We start from the raw sequence: 21,777 nt of genomic DNA on the forward strand, positions 1-21,777 counted from the left end.
TGATCGACCTGTTACTAGGCGGAAAGCTGCAGGAGATGTGGGAGTGGAGGTTCGGTATTTTTAGTGAATCACACTCGGGATGACAGGGCTGGAAAGAGACAAAGGTAAAGTTCTGATGCATATATAAATGAGGACGCTTCTCCACTCTGTACCCGTAATGTGGTGGGGTTTTTTTTCTTTTTTACACGTGTCCTCGCCCCAGTTTCTCCGGTAAATCCGCTGAGTTTGACACGACCACGAGGGGAGGAGCCAGAGAAAGCGAAAAAAAAAAAAAAAAAACATTTAAGATGAGGAATGTTAAAAAACAAAAACGTGGGTCAGATGTGGGTCAGATGTTTATGTACAAAAATATGGTTAGGCAGCTTAGTGAATTAATTGCTTAGAAATAAAAATAAATTATTATAAAATAGATTTTCTGTACATTTTACATATATATAGCAATATTTCCACATCTTGCCGTTGAATTACAAAGGAGGAGGAAGAAAACCAAAAATTATAATAATGTCTCTCGTAAAAAAAAACCTTCACATCAATCCCAACCAAAGTTGTGTCCCGTCATCTGGTAGAACTTCATGTTGAAGGGCCGGTAGAAGTCCCGCAGCCGCTGCACCACCTCGGGGTCAATGTTCGGGTGGGTGCGGCCTTTGGTCTTCCCCAGGCAGTGGGGCTTGCTGCTGCCCTCGGCCTTCTTGAGGCAAGGGAAGCCCTTGGTCTGGTTGAAGTAAAAGTGTTTGTCCGTGATGATCCGCTTGAGCCCCAGGAAGTCCTGCACGCGGCCCAGCTCTCCGGCCGGGTCGCTGATCAGCCGCTCGCCGCTCACGAACAGGATCTGGTCCATGGGGAAGTACTGCAGCCAGTTGTCCAGGTGCTTGGCGTAGATGCCGATCTGCACGGCGCTCCACGAGGTGTCGATGAGCCCCGTAGTCCTGTTTTTGAAGGTGAGGCTCTCGAAGGAGGGAATGTCGGGCTTCTTGGACAGCGTCTGCGTGTAGTCGGAGATGGCCCTGGTGACGGGGTCCCTCACCACCACGATCAGCTTGGTGTCCCGGGACATGGCGGCGATCCGCGCCGGAGCCTCTCTGGTCACAAAGTAGCTGGGGGTTTTCTCCATGGTGATCTGGCCCTCCAGCGTCTTGGGCATCAGCTCCCTGCAGAAAGAACGAAAAAAAATCAGGTTAGCGAGGCAGGATGAGGTGGAGCTATACGTCTTACGTAACGAAATCAAGCCGAGCCGACGGAGTGTGCTGTGTTCTGTAATCATTGACTCACTGGCTGTATTTAGCCCTATTATAGGACTTGAAACCCCTATTAGCGCGGGCAGCTCTCCAACATCAACAAGCTCGCTCGCTCACGAGATAGCGCACCTCCGACAGAAAACCCTTATTTACAGCACAATCCAACACGAGAGGGGGGGGGACATTTACAGGAACACGAGCAGTCCTTAATTTTAACCGTATTAGGAATTAGGAGCTGGGTTTTCCCTCCTCAGACTCACGAATCCCCCCTTCTTCTATTTGTAGATGTTTAATCATTTAAATTTTTATTTGGGGAGGTGGTTGGCTCTCAGCAAGTGTGAATCCTATTATCTGACAAATCTTCCCTGAGCTCATCTTTTCATGAATCTCACTGCTGGGTGTAATGTTCCAAAGTGGTCAGACCTAATCAAAATCCCCCTCCCTCCTTATATGAAAAAGAAAAAAGAAACCCCAGTCGGTCCGCCTCGCTGACTCAGCCTCGCTGTGCCACGGTGCCCCACCCTCCCTCCCTCCCCATCCACCCGATCTGCAAATACTCAAAAGTGCTAAAAGACGACGCTTCAGGGAGGGACTCTTTTTTCTGACGAGAGTGTGGGGTTTGTTTTTTTTGTCGGGGTGAGGGTTGGCCGACGGTTCCTCACGCAGATACATGTTACACGCAGACGTATAATCAAGAACGCACTCGAGAACAAATGGGTTTTTGAAGGAGAAAAGTAAATGCGCTCCACTCTCTCGGGCGTTGGGTTTCAAAATTGGTGGCCGACCGCAAGAGTCGAGAAGATTATCGTGCAGGCGATAAGAGCGGTTTTGACTGACATCGGGAACATGGATCCCTTTTCCCTCGCTGGCCTCCGGCGTCGGGAAAGAAAAGCGAGCCAGTGTGTGTGAGGAACACGGGATCGAATTTGTTTTCTGGTGCTGGACGGACATGGGAGGGAGGGAGGGGGATTGTGGAACACGGAGGCTACAACAGCTAAAACTGTTTTCATTCTACCTTGAGACGGTAGAAGATGACTACTGACGCTCAAGGAGAACTGAACGTGACGAACAAACACGCAGTTAAATGCACTAAAAGGAGGAAAAAGACAATGGAAGGCAGAGATAACCGAGGTCTATCAGGGTGGAACCCGCTCTCACAGATAACACTCACGTCGGCCCGTTGAAGCCTAAAACCGTAACCTTTTGTTGTTCAAGGCCCGAGCACGGATACACACCATTGTGCAGACAGTTCCATTGTAGCAGATCCCATTCAAAAGACTGTGTAATCCCAGGAAGAGTATTTACGCACTGATAAAGGTAAAAGACGTCGAAAGTACAACGTCAGACCCATTCTGTGCCCCTCGGAGGTCTGAAAAACTCGATCTTTCCCCCCGGCTCCTCGGAAATACTGTTTACTCTTAGAAGCCAGAATCTAGTTCATGTCCATCCTGCTCATGGCTAATTCATGTTACACCGTCTCTCCATCAATGCACATATTAGTGTGCGAGAGAGAGAGAGAGGGAGAGGAAGGGAATGGCGATGGGGGGAAAGAAGAAAAATATGCCCTGACGTTAAGGTAACCGATTAAATGCCTCGTGGAAATGGTGTTTGGCAGATTTTTGCAGTAATCCTAATGCAGCGCCAGTGATCTAATTATGATAATAATCTTCTTGATTGCTCGCACGTCAGCGGCTTGAATGGAGTAGACGAGAAGGAGAGGCCGTGTCCAAAAAAAACCTCATTAATAAGCCAGTTGAAATCAAAACAGATACAGCAGCGTGTTTGTGGTTTTTTTATGCGAGAGCGCGACAGACCTCGCTGCCAGCGGAGCGCGTCTGCGGACGTGAAAACGCAAACAACAACACATCGTCCGCCACTATTTCAGACTGTTTACTCAGCATCTCCTCGAGGAGACACACAGACCAAACGCGCCCGACTTGAAACTCGTTTTTAGCGACGCACAATGGCGACGCGGCCCGCGAGCGTTTATTTTTTTATTTTTTTGTCACTCCTTTTGCTAAACGTGCACAAAGGGTCCGGGGCCCGTCACAGAGGAGGCAAATGGCTTCCCGTCTAATCCGATTTCAACATGACAATGGAGCATGGCGATAGGGAGGAGGCCGCGAGTTACAATGTGCATAGTGATAGATTATGCTGATCCCAGCTCATGGAATCCTTATTTTTGGGGGTTTTGCGGGCGTGTAAAAAACGAGGGGGTGACGGTCGGACGGCGAGGAGGAATGACAAAAAAAAGGACCACAACTGCTTAAAAAAAAAAGGGCCCTCGCTAATAAAAACTAAAAAAAAATCGCAACTTCAGACCTTGCCAAAGGAGAGAAAAGAGAGGGAAGAGAGAAAAAGGGAGGAGTGGAAGGGGAATGTTAGTGGGACAAGTGGCTCTTGGAGGGAACAATGGCCATTATGCTCCCTTTTTGATTTATGAGGTGCTGCTTTTAAAGATTCTGCAGCAAACAGGCAACTCTGTGACACCGGCCTCCTCTTTTTTCCCCGCTCCTCTTTGAAAGTGAGCCATTGTCCCCCGAGCGCCGGGGTGAGCGGGGCAGTGGTCAGGGCAGGGGGGGGGGGGGGGGGGGGCAGAGGGAGGACGGAGGAGGCTCCTGAGTGGAGCACTTCTCCGTCCCTCTCCAACTCAAGTGAGAGAGGCCCGTTGGAGAGCTCCTTCTGAGGAACGTGTGCCAAGATCGCCCCTGTAAACATTCGCCCCCATCCCCCGTGGATACCGAGGACCTCGGCAGACATTCATCCGTGAGACGCTGCAACGGTAAAGGAAAACAACTAAATAACTAACTTGACCTCAAATGGAAATGACGGAATATGTATCTGTGCACTTTGATTTTTCGCCCCCCGTCTCCGTTTCTTCCTTTGTCCATTGAGAATATTTCCCGACACATGCCAAAAACCCTGATAAGACACAAAGCAGAGACCCCCCCCCCCCCCTCACATGATGGCATCAAACGGTGGCCCTTTGGCCTGCGGTTTTTAAAGAGCCCTCTCGTCCCGCTGGAGATAAATGGCAGGAAGAAAAAAGAAGGGGGGGGTTATTTCTGTCTGATGCTCCTGTCACGTTTGATTTGATGATAACGGGCTGCCGCCGAGCCGTCCTCGTCGCAGAGCATCCCCGACGAGAACGACTGGTTGGCTCATGGACAAAAGGAGAAAAAAATGAATTTCAAAAAGCTATTTAGGCTGTCGATTTTCCGTTTGACACGAAAGGTTTTTCAATTGTCTCACGTGTCTGGATGTTGGACGCATTTGAATGTCAAATGAGGTTGTCTTTTTGTGTTTATTTGAATACAGACAAATCAGAGGTGGCGTTTTGTATCCACCTCTGACGGGAGAGGGTGCAGCGTTACTCTCCGGGGTTGTTCGAGGAACCCTGGAGCGAGTGTTATCTCCCCGCGGGAGGTAACGCCACCTGAAACAACAACAAACACTCCACGGCGCTCCGAGTAGCTCTTGAGTAGAGGATGAATGAACCTGTCTGGGGCCGAAAATCAAACCAAAATAAGCTCTTCAGGGAAAAGTCACACAAGACGTCCGCTATCAGCAACTCACTTCCTCACAGTTAAAGCACTCCACGGTCTCCACCCCTGTTCCCCGGCCCATTGATCCCTTAAGTTCCTCTGACCCCCCCACCCCCACCCCCCCGGCAATCAAGCCTGGAGGAGCGATAGCAAAGTGACACTTCACAAGTGGAAATAAAGGAGGAGCGGGCGAGTGAGGGATGGAGCGGTGAAAGGCGCCCTTTCTTTTCCGAGGGCCTCTTGCCCGAGCCCCCTTCACATGAACCGACGTGCTGCTGGACGCAGAAGCAGTTTTTTCTTTTTTTTTCTTTAGGGGGAAATACAAAGAAACATCTTTATTCCCTTTTGTTTTGATGATACGGATCTCGAGCTCCCAACGTATAGTAAATTTGAGGAGCCGAGTGTTTCCATGCACTCTGTGTTTCAGAAGACAATACACGATCCCCTTCCGGACGTTTCTAGAAACTGGGCGATGATAAGACGCAGAGAGGTCCATTGCATGAATTCACGGATGAGTCATCGTTGAGTAAAAGCAGCGTGTTCATTACACGTTCCCCTTTGAAAGCTCTCGGCTCACTGCAGGAGAAGCCCACATGCCACGAAATGGATCGGTAGTGAGCAACATACTGTATTTATGTGATGTGCACGCACGCACACACACACACCACACACTCACTGAATATTTTCAAAGTAGCGCGGTTCGAGCGCCACACAGAAGCCAGACATTTTGAAATACACTCCGTCGAGCCTGGAGCCCTGACATTATGTCTAACCACAGAGCATTTGGCTTTTGGCTGTAAATTAAAAGAATAAAGACGATGGGGTTTTTACGGCGCAGTTGCAGAGCGGGAGAGAAGAGCTCCGGCTGCAGTCGCGGGAGTTAACCGGCCCGGGTCTCCCCTTCGAGTGCAGGTGTTAGCATGTGGCCACTTCGAGCTCCCCGACAGTTCATTTCCCGGGGTTGAGACGAGCCAGGGATCCCTGCTTAACGCTGAGCTCTCGCAGGAGTGCATGCCGAAGGGCGAGGTCTGCGCCCGGCGCATCTTTCACACTTTTCTCATAACGTCACGGCGACGCTGCAGCTTCAACAGCCCGGAACCGCCGGTCGCATCTCCCGAGACCGAGGCCTCGAGTTAAACGGGCTCCACTGATCAACGGTGCCACTGGAAAACTCGGGAGAGGGTGGCTGAGTGGAAGCCCATCTCTGAATCCTCTGTCTGCTGAAAAAAGATTAATAATGCAGGCTGCCCCAGTATCACACGCTCAGACCTCGGGTCGGCGGGGGCCTCCCCTGCATGGGATGGTGCATATCATGCAGCTAAGAAAGAGGAGAGCAACATTCCCAAAGCTAGATTACGGGGAACGCTGTTGTCAGTGTGGAATAGACCTTACTACTAGACCTCTGTTGTTTGACTAGATACCGTATGTTACCCTGGTTCCTGAGTCGATGGAGGTGTCCTCATCTAAATTTGGGATTTTTAGCGGCGCCATATGAGTTCATTGTCCTCGTAAGGAAAGCAGGTCAGGAGAGGGAGGATCAGAAGTCTGACACTGATGCATGTCCGACAATCTACACCCCTAAGAACGCTACGTTCAATTGGGAATGAAGGGGAGATTCTCCAGCTCAAAGGAGATTAATACATTTCTAAAAAAGAGGCTTGAATCTCCTCATTGACTCAAACGAGCAAATATTTGCAGGTTGCGGAAGTCGGCCTTGACCGATGGTTTCCCCACTTTGGGTGTTGAGTCAGAGATGAAGCTTCAGGGGTTGTGACACTTTAATGTGTCTTTTAATGTGAAACACTTGTACCTGCTTAGGAAACGGGAATATCACTCTGAGATTTGTCTGCTGAGTGGGCACCGTTTGCTTTGAAGGGGTCAGCAGCCTCAAAAGTCTCTGCACGATTGGAAAAATAAAACCCCACGTATGGACTTTTGTGTCACAGTATCTAATTAAAACATCTAATCAAATTCTACGGAAAAGGGACACAGTTTTCCGGAGCGACATACTCTTGGCCGAGCGGGCCGGACTGATAGGAGTCTTTGTTTTCTCGTTTTCTCGCTCGCTGACACTTTGACACCCGAACTCTGGAGCGCCGGAGTCCGGCTCCGGGTTGATAAATGCAGCTCCCGAGACCCTTGCGCTCCGTCGAAGTCAAGTTGCACGATGTCAGAGCGGCCTGGGAATCCGCTGACCCTCCGTGAAAAACAAAACGGCTAGCCCGACCAAACGCCACCCAGCCCATTCATCATGTTCCACTGGAATCGGGGAGTGCGAGGCTTCGTCGAGATGGAGTGTAGGAGAAAGGGAGAGTGAGTGACAGAGAGAATGTGAGGAAAAGACAGAAGGAGGGAGAGAGAGAGAGGGGGAGTCGGGCCTTGCGGTCGCAGACCATCCCGAATGGTTTTCGGGCGCATACCCAGCATGGTTTTGGAGGCAACATCAGACACCAGTGAAGTAGAATAAATAAATAGAAAAACTAACCGCCGCGTATAATGTCATGGACTACATGTCAGACACCCCAACAACATCTTACGCCCAGCCACAGCGCCCCCCCCCCCCCCCTGTTACGTTGTGAAAATATGCGAGCGAGGCCGAGGCGCTCGGCTCTCGGACCGTTTGCGGTCGCTTTGTGATGGGCCGGCCTCGCGGAGGCGTGACGATTGCCGCAAATTATCCAATTTTCGATAAGCAACTATCATTTTACCCCTCGCCAGGGGGAGAAAAAAAAATCTGTGTTTAAGTGTATTTGTTGCGATATTGGCACTTTCGGAATGTGTGGAGCCATGAGGGGGGTTTTTTTCTTCTTTTTTTCGGGGGGCCTGGAACCACGTCGGGCTTGCGGCCATAGACGACTGCCTGGAATTACCGAGTGTTAATAACCCTGAAGCGGAGCGAGGGAGCCCGCCATGTGGTATAAATAAAACAGAGGAGTTGGTGAAAGGAATGGTGGAGGGCAGAGCGCAGAAAATACCTCCTCCCTTCCTCTCATGAATGTGCAACAGCCTGTCTGGAGAAGCAGTTTGTTTTTTTTTCCTTCTTCTTCTTCTTCTTCTTCTCGTTCTTCTTCTACAGGCTTTCGAAGCCAAGAAGCTTCACTCCTCTGGACCTTAAAGAGGGCGAGAGATCCAACGTCTCACCGGCACGCAGATGAGTCACCTGACACCGGCCACAGCGATCGGGGCCTGGTCACCCTGTGAGCCACACACACACACACACACACACACTCGCGCTCGGCGTGATATCACCCAGAATTTGCTTAGCGCTAGTAATCCTCACTAATCAGCGTGTTTGCTCTGGGTGTGTTTGCTGAGAGGGTGTCAGCGCGGAGCTTGGCCACACATTCCGCCCGCTCCATCAGAAGTCTATCAGGGCGTGGGGCGGCTGACGGCTCGGACCACATAAACCGACGGACCGTGAAAGGGCAAGAAAAAAAATGAGAATAAATAAATAAAAAATAACAACAGGCCCGAGCCAAGATGGAGGTGTTACAGGTGAAGGCTTGTGTGTGTGAGCGAGTGAGTGTGTGTGTGTGTGTGTGTGTGTGTGTGTGTGTGTGTGTGTGTGTGTGTGTGTGTGTGCCGGCTGAATCAGCCATTCTGACTGATTTCCTGACACTTGACATGCACCAAGAGACACACGACTTCTTGATCTATCTACAGCGAAAGATGAATAAAAGATGAAACAGACTGGAGGAGAACATACATGCTGCCACCGCCCCCCACTCCCTGGATGCAGAGACAGTCACACACACACACACACACACACACACACACACACACACACGAAACAAGGAGAGGGAGCTGCTTTGCATCCCGCCCGAGTCGGCTTAGTCGTGCGTAACTGCCTGCACACCTTTTTTTGAAGACAGGTGAACTACAAAGTGTGTGTGCGAGAGAGAGAGAGTGAAAGAAAGAGCGGGTTTCCTCTCGACCGATTGTCACTCAGCAAAAAAAACATCTTCCCGTGGCCGTAATTCAGCCTCTGTTCCCGCACACTGCCGCCGTTGTTGCAGGTTAATGGTTTACAAACTCCTGAGGGGCGGGGCCTGCCTCCCCTGAGCTCACGTGTCATTAGCTCAAATGAGCCACGATAACTCCGGTCGTCACAATGAACCTGCTGCAGCCGCGTCGATCCCGAGGCGGTCCTTTTTTTTTTTTTTTTTTACAGTTTTCTTTGGATTCGTGCCTGGATGTTGTCCTCTGCAATGTCTCCGAGCCGCCCTGAAGACGAGATAATTGCCTGTTGAGAACAACAAGTTCTGCAGCGAGGCCCTGACAAAAGCAGCAGACGTCGGAGCTGGAGGTTTCGAGGGGGGGGGGTTCGTTATTTCAGTCCGGTGACGGTTGCGCGGCACGATGACAAATGTTTTCACCCCTGCGCTGTATCTCCATCAGTAAGGCCACTTGGTTATGAAGAGAAACGGGATCTGCTTTAACTCTGTGCCAGGAAGACAAGCTATTTTTTTTTTGTGAAGGGAGTCGACAGAAAATGGAACGCAGGCACACACACGCACACACACACACACACACACACACACACACACACACACACACACACACACACACAAAAAGATATTTGAGAAATGCCAGAGTGTTGTACATGTCAGATCTTGGCCTGGAGACTTCAGAGGATGTTTGTTTTCACAAAATCTTACAACACAGCTAAACAGTTCTTTGGGGGGTTATTTTCTCAAGATATCCACCGGGGTTTTCTGCTCAGTACTTTCTCCAGAGCGGACGCCTCCACCAGACCTCCACAATCCTCAAAATGTCTTTATTCTGACCAGAACCAAAGGGCACGTGCGTCTGTTCATTCAAAAAGACACGAAGACGGAACATTTTTCCTGGATCCACAACGGATAATAATAATCATAATCATAATCAGCATCATAGCTGCGGGGGGGGGGGGGGGCACAGAGACTGCATATGCCCAGAAGTTGGTGCTACGCGACCCCGGGTTACAATACGCAATATGAGTTCTTGTTTTTCCAAACGCTCGGGTGCTCGGATAAAAGCTCGGATCGGTGCTCGGTATCATCCAATGGGCATCGGAACATTTTACCCACAAACCCAACTTTTCGAACTTAACTCCGCCTCGTTCCATATTTTTGCTGTCTTGTTAAATGTCAAAAAGTCGTTTTTTCCTGCCTCCGAAGATACAGAGCGCAGTTTCCGGGACTCGCCTGCTGATTTCATTCTGTTAAACGAGCGAGCGAGAGAGAGAGAGAGAGAGAAGACAAAACCCGCACACGGTGGAAAGTAATTGGAGTTGAATTGAGTCGGTGCTCCTCCAGGAGCTGGATCTCGGAGTTGAGCCGGAGTGTCCTCGCGAGGGTGGGGGGGGGGGCCGGACGCCCAGGGAGAACGTCTGAATGGAGAGAGAGAAAGCGAGAGAGCGAGAGCGACGAGTGTCGAGCAGCTTCTAATGAGCTCTGCTCTTTTTACCGCCAGGCTCACGGAAACCTCGGGAGACCTCGCGTCGCTCTCCCTCTTTCCTTCAGTGTGTGAGTGTGTGTGTGAGTGTGTGTGTGTGAGTGTTAGAGTGTGTGTGAGTGTTAGAGTGTGTGTGTGTGTGTGAGTGTGTGTGTGAGTGTGAGTGTGTGTGAGTGTGTGTGAGTGTTAGAGTGTGTGTGAGTGTTAGAGTGTGTGTGTGTGTGTGTGTGTGTGTGTGTGTGTGAGTGTGTGTGTCCTCCTCTCTCCCAGAGGCAGGCACACTCCCGGCACTCTTAATGGCTACCTCTGGGACTTAATACCTGGGACAAGTGAGGCTTTACAGGTTTTACTGTCATCACTTTCTCCTCCTCCTCCTCCTCCTCCTCCTCCACAACGACATCCCCCCCCCCCCCCCCAGCAGTCAGGAGTTGCCCCGACTATATTTAACACGAGTAACGGTCGAATGACTCACAAAGGACGAGTCATAATTCGGTGGTGTTTGTTTCTGCCGAGCCTCCGGGGGAGTTAAATACGCCTAGGAGTGTTTGTTTAGCGCCGATGAATGACCATTAATTCCGGAGGGAGGACGTCTGGTTTGTGTTCCTGACATGTGTAACATCAAATTATCACCTTGTTAAAAAAGATGGGTTGCACAGAAGGAGGGTTTCTCCGTCCTGCGCTTCCCTACTTTCCTCCAAATCCTGTTCATCGGGCAACGTCTGTGAGTTTCTCTGTTTTGCATCGGACGTGTGAATTCAGGAGAGTGTGTGTGCGTGTGTGTGTGTGTGTGTGTGTGTGTGTGTGTGTGTGTGTGTGAATGTTTGACAGCGAGCTCCCGTGAAGCCCGTGGCTTCTGTCCTCGGCTCCAGCAGGAGGTTCCTGTCCTTGGCAGCCATATTGTCTTCGCTGCTGTGGGGTAGTGTTCACTGGACTCCGTCAGGAGGGGTATGTGGGGGGGGGGGGCAGGCCGCTACAGCGCGGCACGGCCACTCCCCTATTCACGGGTCTCCCCCTTTCACAATTAACCGCTCGTAATTTGCGGATGAAAGCCGCCTTTTCACTGTTTTGTCCACCCCTTGGTTGCTCTCTATTCTCAGACGGGGGGGGGGGGGGGGGGGGGGGGGGGGGGGGGCATGCCAGCTTAGGCAGCAGGGCGAGCGGGGCTTCCGTCCCCCTGCGCTGACCAAAAGGCTTCTCTCGTGGCCAGCGAGGCCTGCAAGCGGAAAAAAAGCTCCCAAGCCCCCAGGATTGGACGACCCGAGCGCGACATGTGACACTGTGGCGCGAGTGCACAGCTGGAGAACGGAGCGAAGCGGTTCCATACGGGAGGGATTTGAGGATGATGTCTGGAGGAGGAACTGGGAGGGAGGGGAGGGGAGGGGAGGGGAGTTTAGCCAACACAGAGGCACAGTTCTTATGTTGGCCGCTGCAGCTGAGGATTTACGCGGAGGATGTGAACCTGCTGTCAGCTGTACGGTTGGCCGGCCGGGCGCTCAGTCCCCCCGAGGACTCCGCGGAGTTCCAGGAATCAGGGAACAACCGGCGCGCCAAGGTATCTAATCATCCGAACTCAACGTCGCCCCCTCTCCAGAGCTTGAACCGAGCTAGAGCCACTTAAAAAAGTGTCGGCGCCGCTCGGTGACATGCAAAAACGGAACCAAAAAAAGATTATCCTCATTTAGTCTTAAAAAACTCTCCTGTCGCAACTGTTGTTTTGTCTTCCGCTGCGAAGCCCCCAGTGGGGCTTGTGTCTCTTGCAGATGGTCAACACACAGATCCCGTCGGCGAGCAGACGTTGGTCTGACCCCGGAGGGAGGCCCCTTAACCCATCGCTCCACATTACCTCCAGTCAGGCCTGACCAATCGATACCGGCTCCCTCCCAGAGGAGGCCGGGGCCACGGCCACGTTGGCGGAGACCGGTCTGAGCGTTTGATGGCAAAAAAAAAAAGATTGGCGACTTCCCAGCTGAGCCTGTCACAACCAAAACACTTTTTTTCCACACCTGGCTGGCTCTCGACACAACAACACCCCCCCCAACTCTCCCTTGTACTCAAACAGCAGCACCAGGCGTTTAGTCGGTCCGATGCCGTTCACTGGCGCCCTATAGAACCAGGTGGCCTCTTCTTTCTGCCGTCGAGAGGAAGGAAGGAAGGAGGGCGAGGTCAGTGGCAGCAGAGAGTGGAGGGGTCACCTGCGTGGAAATGGGGAGCGCCCCTGTGGCGAGCAGATAAAAGGAACGTGCGTCCAACCAGAACCCCCCCCCGACATGGCCCGGGAGCAGCAGCCTGACTCCGGCTCAGGAACCATAGCAGTGGGGGTGGACCACTCCTCAGATAACGGGCTTTCAAAGGGCAGAAAGGCAAACATCCTAAGTCTGATATCGGAACGTGTTTATTCAATTCCTTTTTTTTTCTCCCAACAATGCTCCGCTTGTTCTATTTTTTTTTCTCGTGTGGCACTTGACCTCACGACTGTCCTTGCGCAGAGGTCGACAGTTAGAACAAACTTCATCTTGGCCCCTAAACTCCCCCCTCAACATGTTCCTAAGCTTCCTGTTTTGACTCCGAAGGGAATCCAAGGGAGGAGCAACGGTCGTCAACACTGCCGGGACCGGCCGAGCCGAGGCCGGCGCCCGCGACACGACACGACAGCAAAACCACCACTACAGTAATTACATATCAAAGCCCCTTCATAGCCAATAGGGCTAAATGGAATATGAAGAGAGCGACATGCACCACAGACTGACAGACGGGACGAGGCGAGGGCGGCGAGTCGGCCAGGAGCTCAGAGGAGTAGAAAAAAAATCATTTGACAAAAACACGTCTCGTGCCTGAGTGATGTGTTATTTCAATATTCTTATTTTGCAGCTGCTGAACTCAGAATCAGTGATTTTGTTTCTTCCTCCTTTATCTTCTCTGGCGTTCTCCTCCGGTTTGTAGCCACGGTTTTAAAAGTGCAAGTCAATTTTAATGCCACATGTTGGCAAATGAAGAAAATTCTCACACTGCCGACCCTGGTCTGTAGGTGGGTGATTTATCTTTTCAGGAATTTAACGTTAACATTCATTTTAACGTTAAAATGTATGCGCTCAAGATAAGTACAGTCAAAGAGCAGATAAGACCGGTCGCACTCTCACCGCACACATTCAGTCACACTGGCCTGTGTGTGTGTGTGTGGGTGTGGGTGTGTGGGTGTGTGTGCGTGTCATGCATGACCTCACAATGAAAATGGGCACCTCCTGAATCAAGGACCCTCCCCCCCCCCCCATCGGTCAAAAGCGTGAATCATGTGTTTGTCTTTTGGCACAAATAAAAACTGTCAGAGAAACATCAGAAATCCACCAGAACACTTGTTCTCACCACCTCCATTCATTTTCGACTCGATTCCCCCCGAGTCTTTCTCTTCCCCCACGCCTGATGAAGTTCCAGCTCTAAGTGTGTGTGTGTGTGTGTGTGTGTGTGTGCGTGTGCGTGTGTCCATTGGGAGAAGCAAACATGGTGCAAGCTCATAACAACATTGGACAGAGCAGCAGCAGGGAGATTGTGCAAATGAACAAACATGGAGAGGTGAGTTGCTCAATTCTCTCTCTCTCACACACACACACACACACACACACACACACACACACACACACACTCAACCATGTTCATCCTCTTTTTTTTTTCGTGTCTTCCACCACAGCGGCTGCTCACACACCAGCTGTTTCAACTGAGACCTACATTTCCTTCTGCAGCAGCTCTCCACATCTCCTGCTGCAGTAGGAAATGCGAAACAATATCGAAAACTGCACATTCTTCCAAAAGAAAAAAAAAAAAGCTCCGCCATTTGTCTTCCCGTATGTGTGACGTGTGAAGGAGGCCACTTCTTTTGGGCACCGACCGGACAGAAAATATGACTAGACTGGATTTTGGCTTCAGACACTTTACTGCACACGCTTCTCAACAGAAAACCTGGAGTCGTGACTTCTTCACACGGCTGAAAAAGTTCAACAGTAGAACTTGGTTCCACAAGATCATCGCCCCGGTCCAAAGTTGGGAATACATGTTGGAAATCATGTCAGATTAAAAACCTAAAGTCCGCCAGTAAATCTTTGTTTCTGTCTTTTGAACGCTGCCGACACTTCTTCTCCACTTGGCTCTTCTTTTTTTTTTTGTCATTATGTAGAACATTGTTGGGGCCTTATACTTCCTGTTTTTTTTCCATATGTGCAGAATAAGAGAATTGGGACAAATCCGTCAGTTCCATACACATTTTGTAAATTCATTTGTGAGTTTTTAAACTTCATGTAAAACTAGAGTCACAAGACTGGACATGCTATAGAGTTAGATGTGAAGGAAATGGCTGAAAGTAACTGGCGAATTTTAAGCCAATCAATAAATTTATATATATATATATATATATATATATATATATATATATGGTTACTTGTGGAAAACTATTAATAAAGCGCTAATATAACTTAAATATAATTATCACACAAAAAACTAAAGCTTTAAAAAAGCAAATGAGAGATCTGCAAAACTTTTAATAACTTTGCATTTTATGTTCCTGGCTAATAGGTTGTGGGTGTCAGAGGCCTGTTCGAGCCTTTCAGCACTTTTCTCCTTCACTTTGTTAAATTAGCACTTTGTGATGTTAATGAAAAGGGGGATAATGTTGGTTTGTGGACCTTTTGAAGACGTTAAGCGGTTTTGTTGAGTGTTTTTTTGTTGTTGTTCTTAGCAGGATCCGCACTTTGTCCTGCTGATCCGTTCAGGCCCCGCGGAGCACTTCGACATGAGAATGGTACAAAAAAAAGAACCACTCCTTCAGACCTTTCAGGGGTCCAAGAACACTATTAGGCTAAATGTTCTACAAAAACAAATCACGATAGAATTGTATCTTTTTTTAAATTTCCAAAAAGTGGTTTCCAAAAAGTTGTGAGTATTTCTCAGATTTGTGCAAACGGTGCCATCCACGTTACGCCTCATATCACAGTGCATTGAAGTTAGAAGTTGAAATCAGCTCAGCTCGACCAGGAAGCGAAGTCCTGCTCCTCGTGAATTCAATTTAATTTTAAAAAATATCTAACGTTTTATGCAAGAAAAAGCTAAATACATTTTTTTTTACTTGACAGAAAAACGTGACAGACCCACGAAGACGCGAAGGTGCAGTGTTGCTCTGTGTCCAACAGAGATCAGTGCACGTCGCAGAAACGGGGCCCTGCACGCTGATCTGCCCAAAGCAGCTTCACGGTGACACACGAATCACACACATGATTTAAATAAAACAAATTTAAAAAAATGGTTTCAAACGTAAGAAATGAACCCCCAACACATTTAATCAATAAGGCATCATCTGCGAAAGCCAATGGGCACCGTGCGTAATTACGCACGAAGCGAAGCATTGGAGCCACAACCCCAAAGTGCTCACACCGTGTTTAACTCGACTTCATATATGATCCATTTGGAATAAAACTCTCCCATCTCCTGCTGGGTAATGACTATAATGAAAAAATAAATAATAAGAAACAAAATAAATCTGGTTAACGAGGTCAGAATGATCGTCCGTGTAAAACCAATTTGGAGTTTAATGTTATAGAGCGAGCTGCATGAATAGAGAAACCTATAAAATCCTCTGTAATGACTGAGCCACTAGAATAAATATTTTAAAGGAAAATACATATTTGACCCTCGGCGTTGGCTCGTGACTTGCTCCGCAGCGCTGCGGTGCCAATTGCCCCCATAAATCGACTTCGTATGAAGAAATACAAATCATCCACACCGTCCCCGAGTCACATTATATTACATTATTTTCTCTCATTCAACCAGTAGATTGATTCCGTACCTGTACCACTCGAGTCCGTTGTCGTAGTTGCGGTCGAAGAAGTGCGGCTCCGCGCCCACGGCCCTGATGTCCGGGTGCACCCGGAGGAACTCCAGCAGCGCGCGGGTGCCTCCCTTCTTCACGCCGATGATGATCGCCTGCGGCAGCTTCTTGCTGCCGGAGCCGTTGGAGAAGCTCGACATGGCGCTGGGCTCCGGGGCTCTCTGCTGCTGCTGCTGCTGCTCGCCGCGCACCTCGTCCCACTCGTCGGCTCTGTCCGCGTCCGGCTCGTCATCGAGCAGGTCCCGGGACGCGGCGGTCCTGATGGACGGCTCCTCGTAGTCGCTCTCGACATCCTCCCACGGCTGCGGCTGGGCGAGCAGCCGCGACACCAGGTCCGCCCCGCCGCCCTCCGCCCTCTTGGCCACCGCCGCCGGGCCGGTCTCCCTGCCCCGGCGACCGTCCACCGCCGCCAGCGTTGGCATCGTGGAGCAGTAGCCCACGCAGGAGTACAGCAAGTACACCCAGAGTAAGAACATGATGCTGAGCAGTACGAGTTTCTTCTTCACGGTGCTCGACCAGAGGCTGTGGCACGCCGGGCTATATTCCATAAGCCTGACGGTTGAAAATCATATCCCGGCGGCGCATGTTGCCAAACTCACTCCCGGTGGTGGCACCTCGGCAATCCGCGCAAAAGTCCGCATATATGCTCTCCTGGAGTGGGTTAAAAAAAAACAACCTCTAAATAAATAAAATCTAAACAAACACTATAATGTAAGATACATCCAGGGATGGAGATGCATGGAGGGAATCTTCAGCACAGTTATGGCTTGAATAACGTAGTTGGAGCTGCGACCGACGCACCGCTGCGCTGCTCCGGGCGCGTCGCAGGTTCGTTAGCGCCGCCGGAGGAAGCGTCGGTTCCTTATAGAGACGCGCGCCGCGGAGCGACGGCGGCGGCGGCCAACCGAGCTGCGAGGGAGGCGGCCGTGGAGCCGTGCGTCCGCGTGGGGAGGACCAATCAGGAGGGAGGGGGGCGGGACCCTGCTCGGCGCGGTGGAGGAGCGCGGAGAGGCGCGTGTGCGCGCGGCAGAGTTTGGAAAAACTTTTCTTATTGGGGAGAAAAGAAGAAGAATAAGAGGGAAATTAACCTTCTCATGTTTTCTCGTGGATTCTTCATGAGAATTCGTTTTTGTTTTTTTTATCCCTCCTGCAAGTTCATTCTCACGTGTCTGCTCTTCTGTGCAAAAACTTGTGATTATTATTCAGTAATTAAACAACAACAAAAAACGAAACAATCAAACATGTTCAGCAAACAGCTGCAAAGATAAGAAGGGGAAATAAGTTCCTAAACATTTTTCCCAAACATCACTTCGTCATGTGACCTGAACACACTTGGACACCGGACAACAGGCACCGGTGCAGGTCACGGATCCTCAAAAACTATTATAAATAATAATCTCAACCAGTTAAAACAGACTCAATCTACATTTACGTAACAAATTAACATTGTGTTAATTATACATTAGTTATAATGTTGTGCGCGTGGCAGCCCGACGAATAAAACTGGAAAAACAAAAGCATTTGGAATCATCGACCTAAATAATAATAATAATAATTATAATCATACTAATAATCATGAGTATTTACTTGTTATTTATTTAATTAATTATTTAGGCTCCCATTACATATGACATTTGTAAAACTGAATGTTTCTTTACTTCATAGATTAACTTTATTAACTTTTTTTCTTTCTTTTTTTTTTTTTACAAAATAAAGGAAACAGCTAAAAGTGTAAAGTGTAAATCACTTATTCAACAGGTTGAATCCATATCCGTGTCGATTCGGTCCGAAGATATAATATTAAAAGTTCTAATAGAGTTAATACTCTGCCACGTCGAGGCCTCTTGGTCTAAAGTGTTGCGGCCAATTAGCAGAATGCAAAAAGCAAAAGTAATTAACATATTACATTTATTAAATATTCTTGGTAAATTATTATTCTTATAAAAAAAAAACTCGGAGCATATTTAATCTGAAAAACGTGACCTAATGCAGAGCAAAGAAAGCCAGAATTAATTAATAAATAAATAAATAAAAAGTCCAGTCAACATGTGGATCAAGAAGACATGTCCAAAAACTTCTTACGTTTCCTTGTTGGACATGATTCAGTGATCTTACAAATCCTCCGTCGGAATAAAAAGCTCATTGGGAGTAAGTCCATCATGTTTGAATTTGGCTGATCAGAAGAATAAGAAAGAAATAATGTTCCACGTGAGGGAGACTCAACACACATCTGTAACTGAAGCCTGGGATCTTCAGCCGCTCATTAAAAATTATTTTTAAAAAATGTGAGGACATGAGTTTGTCATGTTTTCAAACGAAAGAGCAACACAACATCCTCCAGCCGGGGGCAAACTCTCAAATTAAAAACTAAAAATCTGTTTCTTTTCGATGTATATTTTAAAAATAGCCTCATGAAAAAAGTCACTGAAGTTTTAGAACTTGTTGCTTTTATGTCCCAATTGTTTTTTTCCATGACGTCAAAGTAACTTTTTTTTTTCTTCAGGTCTTTCATTCCTACAGGGACTCGTGGTTGTAGTTTTTACTGCTGGTGTACTTCCACTCGAATATTGCTTCAGGATTAAACTGCAGCTCTTTGGATTCTGTTCTGCAGCAGCGAACCTTTGAGGAGAGGCCAGAGGTCATCCGTCATCCTGAGACTGGAAGAGTCCTGGAATACGATACACACACACACACACACACACACACACACACACACACACACACACACACACACACACACACACACACACACACACACACACACACACACACACACACACACACACACACACACACACACACACACACACACACACACACACACACACACACACACACACACACACCTGGTGTGTGTGTAATAACATCAATGATTTAATGAGCAGTTGGGAAAGAGAGAAGCCGTGTCCATGTTTTCATGCACTGAGAGAAGTTATGAAATAATAATAGTAATGCTAATACACAGACTATCTGAAGTTTTTCCTCATCGTGATAAATCTAAAGTACGAAATGCCCAAAATGATTTAGTGGTCAACGGACACTTTGTGTTAAGTGTGTGATTAGTTGTTATAAGCTTCATGAGTCAATAGAAATACTTTCTCCTCCAGACGCGAGAAATAATTTATGTCTGATTTGGGTTCTCCTAAAAAAAACAAATGTTCTGAAAACACTAAAAAAGTCCAGAATTTCTCATGAATATGAAAATATTTTCAATCCCAAACCTGATTTGCTGGATAGAAACATGTCTCCACGTGGCCTCCAAAGAACAGAGGAAAGACTTTTTTAAAGACGTGGAGAAAGACAGACAGAAAGAAAAAGGGAAGGAGAGAAAGAAAGAAATAAAGCAAGAAAAAAAAAACAGAAAAAAGAGAGAAAAGGAAAAAGAATGGATGAAGAAAGAAAAGGAGAAAGAAAAAGGGTAGAAAGGAAGAAAGCAGGCAAGAAAGACAGAGAGAAAGAAAGGAGAGAAAGCAAGAAAAAAGAGACAGAAAGAAAGAAAAGAATAAAGAATCTTTTTATCGCCTCAGACGGTTGACATGTCAGATCACACTAACGCTGTACTTTGTTTATTTCGTACAATTCATATAATCAGGCATCAGCATGAGAAACGAAATCTATCTACATACGAGACGAGATGACAGATCGTCTTCGCCGCCGCCGCACCTCCTGTACGAGCAGAGCGAGAACCAGGAGGTGGATGACGACAGTCGCTCAGGAGTGTGTGTGTGTGTGTGTGTGTGTGTGTGTTTTTTTCTCATCTCCCGACAGTAACAGGTGGCTCGATCACCCCCCACCCCCCCTTCCTCCTTCCCTCCTCCTCCTTCCCCCTTCACCCTCCCGATATGAAACGCCGTATCCTGTCAGACGCTTTACGAGGACGTCGAGCCGTTTCAGGTCTCCTCCCCGGCCTTGGACAAATCCCCCCCCCCCGGTTTCTCTCAAGTGCAGCGATGCAAACGAAACCAAACACCAAAAACGAGGGGTACAGGGGCGGAAGGAAGGGGGGGCACATGATGACTGACAGGTGGCGGAGGTGGCATTATCGGAAAGGATGGCGCTGGTGTGAAGCCTTGCATCAGCGGCTCCGCCCGAACGGGGTGCTGTGCGTCTTCTGACCTCCGACCTGATATTTTAAAGTGGAAAATGAGTAAGCGAGTAAATGACGACACCCAAGGCAGATTATGACAATCACTATGTTGTTTATTGTGAAGAGAACATTTTTTTACCCTGGAGTTTCCTGCAGGGGGTCAAACTGTCCGCCTCTTTGATTTGGTGACGCGGCCAAACCGCGTTGAAATGAACCGTTGGGGTCGACGAGTCGTCGTGACGACCAAGTGTAAGTGGAGCGGCAGGCGACAGACATCCGGTGCGATGAGTTTATATTTTTCTCCTGATTTGCATTTCTACAGTGTGGGATCCACAGGAGCGATTTCTTTTACACTGTACAACACACAAGAGGTGGTGGTACGTCAATAAATACAGAATATATATACAGTACACACACACGTTCATTTGATCACAAACAGATTCCGTGTGTTTTCTGTAAATCAGCCGTTTCACTTTTCAGACATGAAATTGCGTCCGGACATTTTTATGGAGTTCACGTGTGACGAACGCAGCGGGAGATTCAGACACGTTCACAACAACGGGGAAAAAGTGTTTTTGTTTACGGTCATCGACACGCCCACTCGCTCTCTTCCTGCTGTATTCTCACTTGCAAATTTCCAGAAATTGTACCCGGCAACTGGCAAGAAAAGGTACGGAAAACGTCCAGAGCAACATTTGCATTCTCGCATGCAGCCCCCCCCGGATAATTCCAGGAAAATGTCCAGACTTCAGTGCACGTCTGAAAAAGCATCTAACGGGGACGGGCTAGCTCTGCAGCGCGAGCGGTGACGCGGCCGCCGGGGGCGGAGCCGCGTCCGCCGCCTGGTCCGCGCGAGGCTTCTTGCACGTGAGCGCCAGCAGCAGCAGCATGGGCAGGTGCCACAGGCTGCAGAAGAACAGCTTGCGGGCGCTGCCGCGGTCGCCCTGGCGGTAGAAGCGGAAGGCCAGCAGGCTGATGTACAGGTTGATGGGCAGGGAAACGACGGGGAACGTCCAGGTGGTGACGCCCAGCGCCGGCGCCAGGGCGGCGAGGCCGCCCAGCGCCAGGCTGTGGCGAAGGGCCACGCGCCTGCACATGCCCGGGTGGGTGACGGACATCATGCGGTAGCCGCCGCGCGAGTAGTCCTCCCGCAGGTTCCAGCTGAGGGCGTTGAAGTGGGGGAACTGCCAGCTGTACAGGAAGCCGCCCAGCAACAAGGCACCTGGGGGAGGAGGGGGCGGGGGGGGGGGGGGGGGGGGGGGGGGGACGGAGGGAGAGGAGGAGGAGGATTAATGATGCAGAGTCTGAGCTAAGGTGCTGCTTCTTTACTTCGCACTCGGCGGCTGAATATTAGACCTAATGCTGGATTATGAAACAGTTTTAGGATAAAGGTTCCCGTTATTGATGTTTTATTCTAAAATATGTCGAATTTATAAAGTGCTTTGGCTTTTTAATATTTGTGTTACAAAATATTTCACATCAATCATCTTTTACTGGTTCCTTTTTTGTCTAGCGATATCAGTTTAAAGTATCTCATAATATCCGCACTCAAATAATTATATGAATGAGTGTACAACGTGACAGGATTCAAAGTTCATTCACAGG

General features: G+C 49.0%; 2 protein-coding genes across 4 annotated transcripts in view; both read right to left on the reverse strand.

Moving 5' to 3' along the window:
- Nucleotides 1-318: 318 nt before the first annotated feature.
- Nucleotides 319-16,930, reverse strand: LOC118287363 (heparan sulfate glucosamine 3-O-sulfotransferase 3B1). Its single transcript, XM_035612458.2, has 2 exons — nucleotides 16,044-16,930; nucleotides 319-1,148 (listed from the first exon to the last, which is right to left on the reverse strand). The coding sequence occupies exons 1-2, from the start codon at nucleotides 16,631-16,633 to the stop codon at nucleotides 530-532; spliced, it is 1,209 nt and encodes a 402-aa protein (XP_035468351.1). The 5' UTR covers nucleotides 16,634-16,930; the 3' UTR covers nucleotides 319-529.
- A 3,132-nt stretch (nucleotides 16,931-20,062) lies between these two features.
- Nucleotides 20,063-21,777, reverse strand: part of LOC118287362 (protoheme IX farnesyltransferase, mitochondrial) — a 32,253-nt gene continuing 30,538 nt past the window's right edge. Inside the window, exons 7-8 of one of the 3 annotated variants that reach the window (XR_007029818.1) lie at nucleotides 20,312-21,394; nucleotides 20,063-20,208 (exon numbers count right to left, since the gene is read on the reverse strand). Coding sequence is in view for 2 of the 3 variants with exons in the window: in XM_035612456.2 (XP_035468349.2) it covers nucleotides 20,958-21,394 (437 nt within the window). In the remaining variant the exon portion in view is untranslated. Of the gene's footprint in view, nucleotides 20,209-20,264; nucleotides 21,395-21,777 lie in introns of those variants that run through there. The other 2 variants (XM_035612457.2, XM_035612456.2) reach the window with 2 other exon arrangements.

The sequence above is a fragment of the Scophthalmus maximus genome, chromosome 16 (assembly GCF_022379125.1).
Source record: "Scophthalmus maximus strain ysfricsl-2021 chromosome 16, ASM2237912v1, whole genome shotgun sequence".
Lineage (NCBI taxonomy): Eukaryota > Metazoa > Chordata > Actinopteri > Pleuronectiformes > Scophthalmidae > Scophthalmus > Scophthalmus maximus.

What these genes read in the sequence shown, in the direction of transcription:
- LOC118287363 (XM_035612458.2), bottom strand. Translation starts at nt 16,633, where the DNA reads ATGGAATATAGCCCGGCGTGCCACAGCCTCTGGTCGAGCACCGTGAAG. An exon ending in AACGGACTCGAGTGGTACAG is followed by an intron (nt 1,149 to 16,043) that starts GTACGGAATCAA and finishes TTCTTTCTGCAG; the next exon opens with GGAGCTGATGCCCAAGACGC.